A 16,672-nucleotide genomic window follows, 5' to 3' on the forward strand; every position below is an offset into this window, starting at 1 on the left:
AGAAACAAAGAACTGTAGATGCTAGTTTACAAAAAATAACGCAAAGTGACAGAGTAATTCCACAGGTCAGGCAGCATTTCTGGAGAACATGGATAGATGACGTTTTGGGTTGGGAGCCTTCTTCAGACTATAGTGATATAGATTCAGAGATATGCAAATTTAAAAAATAGGGGCTGCAACAAGATGGATTGAGGTGCATCCTTAGCTTATGAGAGGTCCGTTCAAGAGTCTAATAATAATGGGGAAGAAGCTGGTCTTGAATCAGATGGTACATGGTTTCAAACTTTTGAACCTTCTGCTGGACGAGCCTATTGGGAGGTTGTTTTATTTAATTTCTTTTTTAAGTTGTTATTTGGTGTGTTAATAAGTTATAGGAGCAGAATTAGGCCATTCGGCCCATCACGTCTACTCTGCCATTCAATCATGGTTGGTCCACCTTTCTCTCAACCCCATTCTCCTGCCTTTTCCCCATAACCTCTGACACCTTTACTAATCAAGAATATGTCAATCTCCGTATTAAAAATATCCATTGACTTGGCCTCCACAACCATCTGTGGCAATGAATTCCACAGACTCACCACCTCTGACTAAAGAAATTCCTCCTCATCTCCTTTCTAAAGCGTCCTTTTATTCTGAGGCTGTGGCCTCTGGTTCTAGATCTAGACTAGTGAAAACATCCTCTCTAAATTATTCTGCTGAGTAAGTTCAGCTAAATGATGTGAATGTGAAACAGCCACCAATAAGTTTAGCTAGGTCACACTGAATCCAATTTGCCATAAAAATAGAAAATGGCACCCTAATGGGTCAGTTGGCTCTTCAGTCTGAAGAAGAGTCTTGACCCGAAACGTCACCCATTGCTTCTCTCCAGAGATGCTGCCTGGCCCGCTGAGTTACTCCAGCATTCAGTGTCGGCTCTTCATATAATTAGCAAATGTAACTACAACTGTTATAAAGTTCTTATGCCCTGATTGGCAGAATCCTGCAGAGGATTATACTTAATTTTTTTTAATTGAAGTTCGATTTTTAGGCTTTGGGAGAGTGTAAGGGAGAGGCTCAAAAGATTTACTATTAGTTTACTTTCCTTGCAATGGAAAATTTATTCTGAACAAAAACATTTTTTGAGATTATTTTCAAAACTTGTTATTAATCGAATTTCCCTCCTTGCTTCAAAGATGTGTGCTGAACTGGTTCGGGGACTGGTCTACCGAAGCCTTGTATCAAGTTGGCAAAGAGTTCACCTGCAAAATGGATCTTGAGAAACCTAATTATATTGTTCCCGACTACATGCCCATTGCTTATGACAAGCTTCCCCAGCCACCATCACACCGAGAGGCTATCGTCAACAGTTGTGTTTTTGTTCACTTAACGTTGCATCAAGTGAGTAATTACAAATGTTGTTTGGAAACTTTTTTAAAAATATTCTGTATTCTTGATCAGGAAAAAGAATTGCATGTAAATAATGGTAGACACAAAATGCTGGAGTAACTCAGCGGGACAGGCAGCATCTCTGGAGAGAAGGAATGGGTGATGTTTCGGGTCAAGACCCTTCAGACTGATGTCGGGAGTGGGCGATACAGAGATAGAATGTAGTCGGAGACAGTAAGACTGGTGGGAGAACTGAGAAGGGGAAGGGGATGGAGAGAGGGGGAAAGCAAGGGCAATTTGAAGTTAGGGAAGTCAATGTTCATACCGCTGGGGTGTAAGGTGCCCAAGCAAAGTATGAGGTGCTGTTCATCCAATTTACGCTGGGGGTCTCACTCTGACAGTGGAGGAGGCCCAGGACAGAAAGGTCAGATTGGGAATGGGAGGGGGAGTTAAAGTGCTGAGCAACCAGGAGATCAGCTAGGTTTAGGCGGACTGAGTGAACGTGTTCAGCAAAACAATCGCCGAGCCTGCAGTTGGTCTCGCTGATATACAGGAGTCAACACCTGGAACTTCGGATAAAGTAGATGAGGGTGGAGGAGGTGCAGGTGAACCTCTGCCTCACCTGAAAAGACTGTTCGTGTCCTTGGATAGAGTTGAGGGGGGAGGTTAAGGGACAGGTGTTGCAACTCCTTCGGTTGCTGGGGAAAGTGCCTGGGGAGGGTTGGTTTGGGTGGGAAGGGACGAGTTGACCAGGGAGTTGTGGGGGAGAGAGTCTCTGCGGAAAGCAGAAAGAGGTGGAGATGGGAATATGTGGCCAGTAGTGGGATCCCATTGGAGGTGGCAAAAATGTCGGCGGGTTATGTACTGTTTGCGATGGCTGATGGGGTGGAAGGTGAGGACAAGGGGGATTCTGTCCTTGTTACGAATAGGGGGAGGGGGAGCAAGAGCGGAGCTGCGGGATATCGAGGAGACCCTAGTGAGAGCCTCATCTATAATGGAAGAGGGGAACCCCCGTTCCCTAAAGAATGAGGACATCTCTGATGACCTGGTATGGAAAACCTCTTCCTGGGTGCAGATGCGGCTTGGACGGAGAAATTGGGAGTAGGGGATAGAGTCTTTACAGGAAACAGGGTGGGAAGAAGTGTATGGGAATCAGTAGATTTGTAATAGATGTCGGTCAATAGTCTGTCTCCTGTGATGGAGACGGTGAGATCTAGAAACGGTAGGGAGATGTCGGAGATGGTCCAAGTGAATTTGAGTGCAGGATGGAAATTAGTCGAGAAGTTGATGAAGTCAGTGAGTTCTGCATGGGTACAGGAGGTAGCACCGATGCAGTTGTCAATGTAGCAGAGGTAGAGTTTGGGGATTGGGCCAGTGCATGCATGGAACTGGGATTGTTCGACGTACCCTACAAAGAGGCAGACATAGCTGGGGCCCATGCCAGTGCCCATAGCTACGCCTTGGATTTGGAGGAAGTGGGCGGAGCTGAAGGAGAAGTTGTTAAGGGTGAGGACCAGCTCTGCTGGGCAGGGGGGAGTGTTAGTAGACGGAAATTGACTGGTTCTGCGGTCGACAAAGAAACTGAGGGCTTTAAGACCTTGCTGGTGGGAGATGGAGGTGTAGAGTGACTGAACATCCAAACTAAAGATGAGGGAGTGGGTCCTGGAAAACGGAAGTCATTGAAGAGACAAAGGGCGTGTGAGGTGTCTTGGACATGGGTGGGGAGGGATTGGACCAGGGGGATAGGGTGGAGTCGAGGTAGGTGGAAATTAATTCAGTGGGACAGGAACAAGCTGAAACAATGGGTCTGCCACGACAGATCTGTTTGTGGATTTTGGGGCGAAGATAAAATTGGGCCGTGCGGGGCTGGGGAACGATAAGGTTGGACGCTTTGGAGGGCAGACAGCCAGAAGTAATGAAATCAGAATTATGCATGCAAATAATATTCATTATACAGGCACCTGCTTATCCTGCTCAAATGGCCTAGCTGATCTATATATTAACTATAAATCTGCATGGCTCGGGGTCAGTCTGGGTATATTGACCCAGACAGTCATCAGGCAGCTGAGAGAACCTTCACTTATCTTGCCTCTGAAGTGAACATAACCAATATGATTATTTGGAGCAAATGAAATCCTTTTAGACTTGGTATTGATTTTTAAAATTGCATATAGTTCAACTTATGTGACACTTTGTAGATATATCTAGTCAAGTCAAGTTTATTTGTCACATACACATACACGATGTGCAGTGAAATGAAAGTGGCAATGCCTGCGGGTTGTGCACAAAAAAGAATTACAGTTACAGCATATAAATTAAAGTTAATATAGAGAAGACAAAATTTAGTCCCTGGAGTTATAAAAGTTGACAGTCCGGATGGCCTGTGGGAAGAAACTCCATCTCATCCTCTCCGTTTTCACAGCATGACAGCGGAGGCGCTTGCCTGACCCTAGCATCTGGAACAGTCCGTTACTGGGGTGGCAGGGGTCCCTCATAATCTTGCTTGCTCTTGATCTGCACCTCCTGATGTATAGGTCCTGCAGGGGGACGAGTGTAGTTCCCATGGTGTGTTCTGCCGAACGCACTACTCTGCAGGGCCATCCTGTCCTGGGCAGAGCTGTTCCCAAACCAGACTGTAATGTTGCCGGACAGGATGCTCTCTACAGCCCCAGAGTAGAAGCAATGAAGGATCCTCAGAGACACTCTGAATTTCCTCAGCTGTCTAAGGTGGTAAAGGCGCTGCTTTGCCTTACCCACCAGTGCAGCAATGTGCGTTGCCCATGTCAGATCCTCTGTGATGTAGACTCCCAAGTATTTAAAACTGCTCACCCTATCCACAGTAGACCCATTTATCTCCAGTGGCGTGTACGTCCTTGGATGTTGAGCCCTTCTAAAGTCCACAATCAGCTCCTTAGTTTTAGTGACATTCAAGAGGAGGCTATTGTCCTGACACCAGAGTGCCAGATCAGCCACCTCCTCCCGGTAGGCCTTCTCATCGTTGTCGGAGATCCGGCCCACCACCACAGTGTCATCAGCAAACTTGATGATGGAGTTTGAGCTGAACCTGGCCCCACAGTCATGTGTGTACAGGGAGTACAGTAGGGGGCTAAGGACGCAACCCTGGGGGGATCCTATGTTCAGGGTGAGGGAGCTAGATGTGTGTTCCCCCATCCTGACCACTTGTGGCCTGGCGGTGAGAAAGTCCAGGACCCAGGCACACAGAGGGGTGCTAAGCCCCAGTTCCAGCAGCTTCTCAACCAGTCTGCTAGGGACTATTGTGTTGAAAGCTGCACTAAAGTCAATGAACAACATCCTCACATAGCTCCCCTGGCTGTCCAGATGAGAGAGAGCGGTGTGCAGAACCTGGGAGACGGCATCATCCGTGGACCTGTTCGAACGGTATGCAAACTGTAGTGGATGTTGGATGGATAGTGGGTGTTCCTGCCAAACTCTTTTCTCTTGAAGGGAACAGCTGTTGCTTTGAGCTGGTGTAGTCAAGGATTTTACTCATTCATGTGACATGGGCATCATGTCCCTCAAATTGAATGAGTTGCCAGGTCTGGAACCTCCCCCACAAGGATGATCTCGAAGCACTCCGTTTCTTCCTCGACCGCAGAACCAGCCAATCCCCATCTACCAACGCTCTCCTCCGCCTAGCAGAGCTGGTTCTTACCCTCAACAACTTCTCCTTTGACTCCTCCCACTTCCTCCAAACCAGAGGCGTAGCTATGGGCACTCGCATGGGCCCTAGCTATGCCTGCCTCTTTGTCGGGTACGTCGAACAATCCCTGTTCCGGGCGTACACCGGCCCCATCCCCGAACTCTACCTCCGCTACATTGACGACTGCATTGGTGCTACCTCTTGTACCCATGCAGAACTCACTGACTTCATACACATCACCTCCAATTTCCATCCTGCCCTTAAATATACCTGGAATATCTCCGACATCTCCCTCCCGTTTCTGGACCTCACCATCTCCATCACAGGAGACAGACTAGTGACGGACATTTACTATAAACCCACTGACTCGCACAGCTATCTGGACTACACTTCTTCCCACCCGGTCCCCTGCAAAAGTCTATCCCCTACTCCCAATTCCCCCGTCTACGCCGCATCTGCGCCCGGGATGAGGTGTTTCACACTAGGGCTTCAGAGATGTCCTCGTTTTTCAGGAAACAGGGCTTCCCCTCCTCCATTATAGATGAGGCTCTCACTAGGGTCTCTTCTACATCCCGCAGCTCCACTCTTGCTCCCCCTCCCCCCACTCGCAACAAGGACAGAATCCCCCTCGTTCTCACCTTCCACCCCACCAGCCAGCGGATCCAACAAATCATCCACCAACATTTCCGTCACCTACAACGGGACCGCACCACTGGTCATATATTCCCATCCCCTCCCTTCTCTGCGTTCCGCAGAGACCGTTCCCTCCGTAACTCCCTGGTCCACTCGTCCCTACCTACCCAAACCACCCCAACCCCAGGCACTTTCCCCTGCAACCTCACGAGATGCAACACCTGTCCCTTTACCTCCCCCCTCAACTCCATCCAAGGACCCAAACAGTCTTTCCAGGTGAGACAAAGGTTCACCTGCACCTCCTCCAACCTCATCTATTGCATCCGCTGCTCTAGATGTCAACTTATTTACATCGGCGAAACCAAGCGCAGGCTCGGCAATCGCTTCGCTCAACACCTGCGCTCGGTCCGCATTAACCAAACTGATCTCCCGGTGGCCGAGCACTTCAACTCCCCCTCCCATTCCCAGTCTGACCTTTCTGTCATGGGCCAGTGCCATAGTGAGGCCCACCGGAAATTGGAGGAACAGCACCTCATATTTCGCCTGGGCAGTTTGCAGCCCAGTGGTATGAACGTCGACTTCTCCAACTTTAGATAGTTCCTCTGTCCCTCCCGTCCCCTCCTCCTTCCCAGATCTCCCTCTATCTTCCTGTCTCCACCTATATCCTTCCTTTGTCCCGCCCCCCTGACATCAGTCTGAAGAAGGGTCTCGACCCGAAACGTCACCCATTCCTTCTCTCCCGAGATGCTGCCTGACCCGCTGAGTTACTCCAGCATTTTGTGAATAAATACCTTTGATTTGTACCAGCTTCTGCAGTTATCTTCTTATACTATGTTATACAGCACGGAAACTGACCCCTCAGCCCACCTAATTATGTAGCACTCCCTTAAAGCACTGGAGTGTCAACCTAGATTTTTTTTTTTGATTTACATCACAACTGGGTTTAAGCCCAAATCTTATCTGATGTGAGAGAGCTGACAACTTGGTGACTAGAGTTCCATAAAAGATGATGTGGCTTGTACTTGATGTGAATGTCAGGCTTTGTTTTTCACAACACCTAGTGGTCGTCTCACCTGATTACACCCTTGTGGCAGCTGTATTTGCAACTGGTCGATTGATAGGAGCAAGAAGCCATACGTTTGTCCCTTGTGTTGGTTCTCTCTTCATTTGCCATTTGCTTCTATCTTTTGGTCAAGGTTGTGTGCAGCCACAGCAGGTGAAGGAGATTGGAGATTCCCCCCCACACCCTCAACATAAAGAGCATGTGTGTTCTTGTTTCTTAGATAGGTGTTTTCATTATTTCTGACGTAAGCACCATGTGTTTTACGTGTATTTGATTTGTGCATTTTGAAATAATTTTTGAAATAAAATGCTCAAATTTAACACCCCTGTAAATATTTACATGTTTAATTTATGCATTTTTGAATTTCGTGCTGCTTTTCAGGAATGTAATGCAAGCTGTCTGTAACTAGCAATTTTTTTAGATTTAATTACTTTATTTCTCTTCTGCCATGTCACGATTTGAACATGCCAGTGAATTATTTGTCCAGGTGGTTAGATTACTAGTCCAATGGCACAAGCACTGTGGTACCATACTCATAAATGTACAAGATGGAATTAAGTTGTTTATATTTTTCTAACCTCGTTGTTTTGCAGCGTTTCCACTTTGGAAACAAAGTTCTTTAAGCAGTTGTAGGAATTTACTGATCACATTAGGACTTAAATCTCAAGGTTAAATAAAAACTTGACATCAGTTAAAATAGAAATAATTTTCTTTCTTACTAGGCAAACACACGGCTGGTCAAGCGTGGGGGCAGGATAACGACCATCACGCCCCGCCATTATCTGGACTTCATCAATCACTTTGCCAATATGTTCAATGAAAAGCGCAGTGAACTAGAAGAGCAGCAGATGCATTTGAACGTTGGTCTACGAAAGATTAAGGAAACTGTTGGTCAGGTACAGTAAAACTCTTTTATGGACTTGGATTTGGGAATATGGCATACTTTTATTCTACATTTGCTTTTTGCCGTTTTTCACTAAATCCATGACATTCTACACTAACTGCTCAATTTTCTTCATGGGAAATTGGTTGAAAAGAAATTTGCCTATTTTTCAAAACACTATTCAGGTTGAGCAATAATAACAGTATCAACCACCAGTAAAAAATGTGCTATTTTGTATGTATAGTGTTGAGTATTTAAAGTGTTAAACTACTTTTACTTTTCATGTTTTCTCCTTTCTTTGCCTCACACCCAGCCTCCTTAAGATATCACATGACTGCTTTCCTAATTGTATTTATATCATTGCATAAAATGATTTGTATCATCTACATTATCAATGTTCTAGCACCAGATGGAGAATGGTTCTGCTTTTATTTCTCCAGTGAGATTGTGTTGGCACAATATAAATGTATTGCACATTAGCTGTAATGGGAATGCTTCTTATCTTCTTTCCCCTTTGGTTGATAATCCTCTGTTTGCATCCCATGATACTTACTTTGATTTAGTCTTAAAAGACTTAGTGCCCCATGAAGTTGTACTTTAGCCATTATGGGATTAAGATAGTTTAAAAGTGGAAACACCTAATTGGTTTTTTTTTCATTGTGTCCCCTCCAAACCTCCCCTGTAGCAAATAATCATAACTGTTTCCCTTAGAATCCACTTTTTAACCAACCAAATGATTTGCTTTTAATAATACGTCAAACAATGCCAATTGGCATAATATAATTATTTAATTCAGAAACCTAAATATCAATGTACTTCTGCAAATGAGAACATCTTAATAGATGTTTTCATATTCCGTTTGTTTGCTATTTAATCCTTTCACTCTAGGTCGAAGAGTTACGTCGCGATCTCAGAATTAAAAGCCAAGAATTAGAAGTTAAAAATGCAGCAGCCAATGATAAGCTAAAGAAAATGGTGAAGGATCAACAAGAAGCTGAAAAGAAAAAGGTAGTAACTTTTCAGTTTTACAAAACAAGAATTATTTATTTGAAATCAAGATTTCAAACTGAGGAAATGGTCTCTTCAAGCCAAACAACCTTCACTCTCTTGATAGGTGATGAGTCAAGAAATTCAGGAGCAGCTGCACAAACAGCAAGAAATTATTGCTGACAAGCAGATGAAAGTAAAGGAAGATTTGGATATGGTGGAGCCTGCTGTCATTGAGGCTCAGAATGGTTAGACTTATTTTAAATTGAGTTTATAAAAACATATGCAAACAGAATGTAACATGTTAATTGCTGCCTGTATATCATGTATTTTATCTTTTTGCTCAGAACTATGACCCTGTTAGTTTTCTTACTTTTTTAGCAACTGATTGAGTTTTTCTGTGTGGTGTTGATATCTCAATTTTCTGTCTTTCCTAACCATTTCTTTTTAACTTTATTTGCACTCTGGCACATGTTGCTGATTAGCTGTAAAATCGATCAAGAAGCAGCACTTGGTTGAGGTCCGTTCAATGGCTAATCCGCCGGGTGCAGTGAAGCTAGCACTCGAATCAATCTGTCTGCTCCTGGGTGAAAGTACAACAGACTGGAAACAGATCCGATCGATCATTATGAGGGAAAACTTCATTCCGACCATTGTAAATTTTTCAGCTGACGAAATCAGGTGAATAATGGGTGCCCGCCGTTGTTGGGGAAGATGGAAATTATACCGAATACCAGACTATAGGTTAAAACTGAGAAATAATCAAAAAATTATCATCAATGGAATTTTGTGTAGTATTTAGCCCAAAATAGTATTTGGGTGACAGAAAGTGCTTCTGGTATTCAAATTAAAAATTTCCTCTTAATTCCCAGCAACAGCCACGCACCCTCATCCATTTGCATGTCCATTTAAAGCCCCTTTCTTTTCACCCCTTTATTAGCTGTAAGCTCTATAAAGAAGCAGCATCTTGTTGAAGTGCGTGCCATGGCCAATCCACCTGCTGCAGTAAAACTCGCATTAGAATCAATCTGTCTCTTGCTGGGTGAGGAGACAAGTGACTGGAAAAAGATCAGACAAGTTATTATCAGAGATAATTTCATCAACAGCATAGTCAACTTTAATACTGAAGAATTAAGGTATTCATTACTTTTATTTAAAAAAATCACATCTTTCTTGCATTTTGATTGTGTTGCTGCACTTCATTGCTATGGACCACCTAGTTTGTAACTCACTTGAAGCACATTGTATTGAATTTCCATTTGTAAGATATCAAGTGGGCAATTGTATTAACTTTCACATCTTTATTTATTAGTGATGTTATCCGTGAGAAAATGAAGAAAAACTACATGTCCAATCCAAGCTACAACTATGAAATTGTCAACAGAGCTTCTTTGGCTTGTGGCCCAATGGTGAAGTGGGCTATTGCACAGGTAAGGAACTAAGCAAAGAATCTGGATTTCTGGGGGGGAAATGGTTTTGAACGTTTCCAAAATCACTGAGTAACACCAGATTAGCATTGAGCATATCTGATTTTGTTGCGACTGATTTGTGTTGTGAGTTCTTCAAAAGATTTTGAGACTAGTTTTCCCCCTGTGGGTAGCAGTCACTCATTATAATTTTACATTTCATCCTATTTTGTAGCTCAATTATGCTGACGTGTTAAAACGAGTGGAACCATTACGCAATGAGCTACAGAAGCTAGAGGATGATGCAAAAGAGAACCAGCAAAAGGCTGATGAAGTAGAGCAAATGATCCGTGATCTGGAAACCAGTATTGCACGTTATAAAGAAGAGTATGCTATTCTGATATCTGAAGCCCAAGCCATTAAAGCAGATCTTGCAGCTGTCGAGGCAAAGGTGAGTGGGATTATATAAATACAAATATTTCATTGTGCAAATTTCAATTGCATTATAAAAATCCTTATACAGAGTTACAGGGATACAGAGGGATGGGGAACCCATTATGGCTGGGTTGGATGGAATCATCTGTATTATAATCGTAAACCCCTCTTTCAGGTTAACAGAAGTACTGCCCTGTTGAAGAGTTTGTCGACTGAACGAGACCGCTGGGAAAAGACCAGTGAAACTTTTAAGAACCAAATGGCCACCATAGCTGGAGACTGCTTACTCTCAGCTGCCTTTATTGCATACGCCGGATACTTTGATCAGCAAATGCGCCAAAATCTCTTCACTACTTGGGCACATCATCTACAACAAGCAAGCATTCTGGTAATTATAAACAGTTTATAGTTATTGAATTAATATCACAAATTTATCTTAGATAAAGCATATTGGGAAATGGCTTGTCTTTGGAATGCGGAAGAGAGCTGAAGGATACAAGGAATTTGATAGTAGCTTTATTGAATACTTTTTATCACATTGTCTAACATTCTTGTTTCTAAAGAGTTTCGATCTGATCAATCCTCAATGATTAAATTAACCTCTCAATTATGGTGAACTGTTGGCATCTTTTCCATTGCTTTAGCCAGGCCTGGTCAGTGTGGGGATAACCAAAATTTGATATGTTGAACATTTAAGTTGAACATCAGTCTCATTAGAAATTTAATTCCTTATTTTAGTATTCAATTTACATTACTACTCTTAGTGAATCTCTTTCATTGGATTCTTTTGGTCCCTCAACTTCATTCAAGTAAAATTATTTCCGGTTTGATTTCTCATTTAATGTTTTGGTCGTACCATCTTGATCTCTGAAATATTGCAGAACAGTTGACTTTGTGAAGGCTAAATATGTAGCAAACATAGATGGCCATACTGAACTTGGCTTATCAGGAATAATTCATGGTATAAATGTCTCAAAATTCCAGCAAGAACAGACACTAGATACAATTAGAATCGGCCCGACCAGGAATGAAAGCAAATAACACAAAAGGCAATGAAAATCTGGAGCCTTACTTTGCCCCCATCGGTAGGTTTTAGTTATCAGTGGATGGCAAAGAATGCTATTTTGAAGACGAGTAAATGAGATGAGGTACATATTAACCACGTGAATGAATTGCTTACCCCTCCCATTGTTTCTAACTGATTTTCTGGTTTTAGTCTGGAATATTTGATTTACAAAATTACAAATTTGTGCATTACAAATAGGTCTCCACAAATTAATCATTCTTTTAACTTCAGTTCCGAACAGACATTGCAAGAACAGAGTATCTATCGAATGCTGATGAACGCCTGCACTGGCAAGCAAGCTCTCTACCTGCTGATGACTTGTGCACTGAAAATGCTATCATGCTGAAGCGTTTCAATAGGTATATGTCTATCCAAAAGAATTGTGTACGGGTTTATTTGTCGGAATAATGTCGCACAGACGTGTGCATATTTCCATTACCTGTTAAACACTGTCAGGCCTGTTACATGCAGATAACTAAGCTTGTGCACTTAATCAGCAACGGTTTGGATATATGCAGTATGGAGAGGATTCTCATATTTATTCTTGTTGTCGCTGTCAATGTGTTTCTTGTGCTGTCACGTTACTTTCAGCATTTCAGTGAATCAGTTAGCATATTGTATTGATGATCAACCAAATTTAACTTGGATGCCACTTGCTTATTGTAATAGCTAGTTGATTTGAACAAAGAATTTGCATCCGAACAGTTCTGTCCAGTTCGTTGAAAACTTAAAACCTTTCAAATTACAGGATAAATGCAGCTTTTTTCCTTGCACTTTGACAGCCTCGCTGAGTAACCCAAATAAGAAAGAACAGCATTTTGACATGCCATCCAAATGAAAGTTTGCCATCCAAATATTTCTCCAGACTCATGATCATTTGAGAGGCTATAATCAATGCACATTTTGCAGGCTGCCCTGGAGCATAAAAAATTATCATTAAAAATATCCAAGTCTTTATGACTGTATTCTGGAGAAGATGTAATAATTAACTGCTCGATAGGTTCTTGGGGGGGTTGTGATGCCACTTTTGAGTTAATACTGATGGGGAAGAGGGTTAACAGGCTATTTCCCATTTAGTGTTGATGCGTTCTGATATTTCAATGATTAATGTCAGTTTAAGTACTTCCCTATATTCCCATTTTAGAAACAGTTTCTTAAACTAATTATGAAGATGAACTGAAGCAGAAAACTTAAACAATAATAGTGAGGGGAAGACCGGGGGACAGATTGGTGTAATCAAATAGAAGATTTGGTTACAGACCACGTATTTGTATTTCAATCTTGCAGTAATTTGTAGTCAGATTAATGGTCCTATCCTGATTATTGGACCAGTGATGCTAATGAAATCCAACTAGTTTCTTCTCTTCCTCTTCTGTTCCTGTGTGTTTCTAATCAGTTCTGTATCAAAATTTCTATCTATCAAAATCTTTGCCAGCACTGGCTGGCTATATCTGATTTATCTGCTTTGTAACTTTCTCAGTGCCCTGTATGTGGCGACTATTACATACCTTGGGTATGCAGGCAAGGAATTTCACTGTGACTTGTCACATGTGACAATAAAGCACTCATTCATTCATATCATGCTCCTAATAATATCACTTCACTTGTTCTTTGGTAAAAAACAATAGATCAGCTCCTGTTATTTTTGGGAACTCTAACTCATATTATAAGATCTGCATCCAGAGCAAAGTTTCTGATGTCTTGCTACCACTTCCAAAAATATTTTATCTTTTGAAAAGGTACCCATTGATTATTGATCCATCTGGTCAAGCCACTGAGTTTATCATGAATGAATATAAGGAACGCAAAATTACTAGGACCAGCTTCTTGGATGATGCCTTTAGAAAGAACCTGGAGAGTGCATTAAGATTTGGTAACCCATTACTTGTTCAGGTTAGTGATACAAAAGCATTGTATGACACATTTTTGCTTTTGCCAGGTGCTGTATATTTACTTTCTGTCACTTTATTTCTAGGATGTTGAAAGTTATGATCCAATATTGAACCCTGTGCTCAATCGTGAAGTCCGCAGAACTGGGGGTAGAGTACTCATAACCCTTGGTGACCAAGATATTGACCTGTCACCTTCATTTGTTATCTTCCTGTCCACTCGAGACCCAACAGTAAGTCACTGAAATTAATATGATCAGAATTGTGCTTTAAAAAGCATACTTAATGAGTACATCTTTTTTTCCTATTCCTGGATAAATGTACTCGCAATGTTAGTTGTGTAAATTTGTGCTTAAACTCCTAAGAAACAGATGTGTTTATTAATAAGACCTTGGATAACCTCAGTTACCTTGAATTTAGTTTTTTAAATTTCAAACCAGTTTTAGAATGTTCAAATTTGATTTAAAGTTACACTTGCTGAAATGGTTGATTTAATCAGGACTAAATTAAAGGTATAATTTGTACGGTGCTGTGGTTCCTGGTGACGTATGGAGGTGATTTCGGCACCATCCATCTCCAGCCCCTGGCCATTCCTCTGCAACACCTCCCTCACCACCATCCAAACAGCCCCTCCAGGTTAAACCATGATTCATGTACTTCTCCAAATCTCATCTGCTGCATGTGATGTTCTTCATGTGGCCTCCTCTAATCAGCGAAGGGCTTTTAAATTTTTTATTTAGATTCATTTAGAGATACAGCGCGGAAACAGGCCCTTCGGCCCACTGAGTCCGCGCCGCCCAGCAATCCCCGCACATTAACACTATCCTACACACACTAGGGACAATTTTTACATTTAACCAGTCAATTAACCTACATACCTGCACGTCTTTGGAGTATGGGAGGAAACCGAAGATCTCAGAGAAAACCCACGCAGGAGACGGGGAGAACGTACAAACTCCGTACATACAGCGCCCGTAGTCAGGATCGAACCTGAGTCTCCGGCGCTGCATTCGCTGTAAGGTAACAACTCTACCACTGCGCCACCGTGCCGCCCATTCTGTATGGTAGTCTACTGCCCAATGATATGAATATTGAATTATCCAGCTAACCCTTTCTTTGTACTTCAACCCACCTGATCCATGTTGGGCTCGTCCCATTTGGCCACGGATTGTAAGTAGATCTCAGGGATGACCAAATACAGCCAAATGGGACGAGCCCCACATGGATAAGGTGGGCTGGTATCCAAACATCTGTCAATGTCTTTTTAAAAGTTGTAGTTGTATCTGCTTCTATAGCTTCCTCTGGATATGTACTACCCTCTAAGTGAAAAAGTTATCCCTGAGATCCAAATAAAATCCTTGGCCCACCTTCCCGGCTGGTCTCAATCCTGTTGTAAACTTAAAAGTCATTTCTCACTGTCTATACTGCACCAGCAATTTTGATCTATTCTGCAAATTTACCAACAGTGTTGTTGCATTGTTATTAAATTGTTAATGTATATCTTTTACTGGCTATCTCCCCTCTACCCTCCAAGTTATGATGCAGAGTCTTTACCCAAAACATAGACTTTTCCTTGGCCTCTGCAGATGCCTCCTGACCCGCTTAGTTTCTCTGGCAGATGTTTGCTCCAGTTTACAGTATTTGCAATCTCTTGTGTCTCCATGAACTTGGTATTAGATGGTTGAAATAACTGCAGCGCTAATTGCCATGTTATATAACAATCCAAAGGTTTCTGGGTCCTTGGGACTGGATGTCAGCAACAATTCCATCCTTTGGTAGCAATAAAATAACTATTGAGGGAAAGATACATTGAAGAATCTCCAATGATTTGTTAAAGATTGTTCTGAAGCAGGCGTAACTAGAAATGATCGTCATTCACTTTGTCTTTTGCAGGTTGAGTTCCCACCAGATCTCTGCTCCCGTGTCACATTTGTTAACTTCACAGTGACTCGGAGCAGTTTGCAAAGCCAGTGTCTGAATGAGGTGCTGAAGGCCGAGAGACCAGATGTGGATGAGAAACGTTCAGACCTGTTGAAATTGCAAGGTTGGTTTTAGTTGTGATAATTTAACAGACTAATGAGATTTACATAATATGTAAAATCAAATGGGCTTGTTAGAACTATTTTGCAGGAATCTTCAGAAAAACAAAATTGATTTTACATGAGCTGCTATGGAAATTGTCCAATCTGCCTGTCATGCAAGATTTTATAATTTTATGAACTTTGATGGTTTCCTGTCTTGACTTCTACAAATTGGCACTGTAGTGCACTGTTGGTATACAGTCACTGAAACCTAAGTTAGAGCAGAGTTTCCGTTTTGGTGATATACTTATCTTTGATAGGTGAATTCCAGCTCCGTTTACGTCAGCTGGAGAAGTCTCTACTGCAGGCTTTGAATGAAGTTAAAGGCCGTATTTTGGATGATGACACCATCATTACCACACTGGAAAATCTAAAGAAAGAGGCAGCAGAGGTAACCAGAAAAGTTGAAGAAACAGACATTGTTATGGCGGAGGTGGATGCTGTGTCCCAACAGTACTTGCCGCTTTCAACAGCATGCAGTAGCATCTATTTCACTATGGAAGCAATAAACCAGGTAACATTAAATAAATACATCGTCATTATATACAAAGGAACTTGGCAAATGATTATGTGTGCCAAGTTGATTTTCATAGAAATACATCTTTTATCCATTCAGTTAATTGGTACATCAGGGAATAGTCTAATTTAAAAACAAGCTGGGACATTTTTCTGAAACAATCTTCCAAATATTTTATGTGATGTAATTAGTATTTTTTGGCATAAACTGCCAGATTTTTAAAATGTAAAGATTGCTATAGTATTTTCAAATAAATGACTTATTGGTTCAAAAGTGTGATAAAGTCAGAGGCTTTAAAATAACTTTATTGGTGCTCAATTGTGTACCATAGCTATTAACCAGATAGTTATGGCATATCTGAATGCATTTGGAAACTGCTAGCAAATATTTATATTGATCTCCAAAATGTAAAACAATTAGAAGATGGGGTGATTATGGATAATCTTGTTCTTCTTTTTTCAATAGATCCACTTCCTCTATCAGTATTCTCTTCAGTTCTTCCTGGATATTTATCACACTGTTCTGTATGAGAATCCAAATCTGAAAGGAGTAACAGATCATTCACAGCGACTCTCAATTATCACAAAAGATCTTTTCCAGGTACTCATGAACAAGTTATTAAAACGTTTTGAGCTCCAAACATTTAAATAAAAAATACCACCTGAAGCTAATACACTATTTTGTAT

The 16,672-nt window shown here is 41.8% G+C and overlaps 1 protein-coding gene across 2 annotated transcripts in view; it reads left to right on the plus strand.

Annotated features, from left to right (window-relative positions):
• dync1h1 (dynein, cytoplasmic 1, heavy chain 1) overlaps positions 1-16,672 on the plus strand; it is a 109,090-nt gene that overhangs the window by 65,701 nt on the left and 26,717 nt on the right. The window contains exons 48-61 of one of the 2 annotated variants that reach the window (XM_078406036.1): positions 1,173-1,377; positions 7,445-7,618; positions 8,494-8,613; positions 8,720-8,840; positions 9,078-9,273; positions 9,905-10,022; positions 10,234-10,449; positions 10,609-10,821; positions 11,731-11,858; positions 13,239-13,392; positions 13,475-13,621; positions 15,282-15,432; positions 15,730-15,983; positions 16,452-16,586. In XM_078406036.1, coding sequence (XP_078262162.1) covers positions 1,173-1,377; positions 7,445-7,618; positions 8,494-8,613; positions 8,720-8,840; positions 9,078-9,273; positions 9,905-10,022; positions 10,234-10,449; positions 10,609-10,821; positions 11,731-11,858; positions 13,239-13,392; positions 13,475-13,621; positions 15,282-15,432; positions 15,730-15,983; positions 16,452-16,586 — 2,332 coding nt within the window. Of the gene's footprint in view, positions 1-1,172; positions 1,378-7,444; positions 7,619-8,493; positions 8,614-8,719; positions 8,841-9,077; positions 9,274-9,532; positions 9,729-9,904; positions 10,023-10,233; positions 10,450-10,608; positions 10,822-11,730; positions 11,859-13,238; positions 13,393-13,474; positions 13,622-15,281; positions 15,433-15,729; positions 15,984-16,451; positions 16,587-16,672 lie in introns of both variants that reach the window. The other variant, XM_078406037.1, reaches the window with a different exon arrangement.

This window comes from Rhinoraja longicauda, chromosome 10 (assembly GCF_053455715.1).
Source record: "Rhinoraja longicauda isolate Sanriku21f chromosome 10, sRhiLon1.1, whole genome shotgun sequence".
Taxonomy (NCBI): domain Eukaryota; kingdom Metazoa; phylum Chordata; class Chondrichthyes; order Rajiformes; family Arhynchobatidae; genus Rhinoraja; species Rhinoraja longicauda.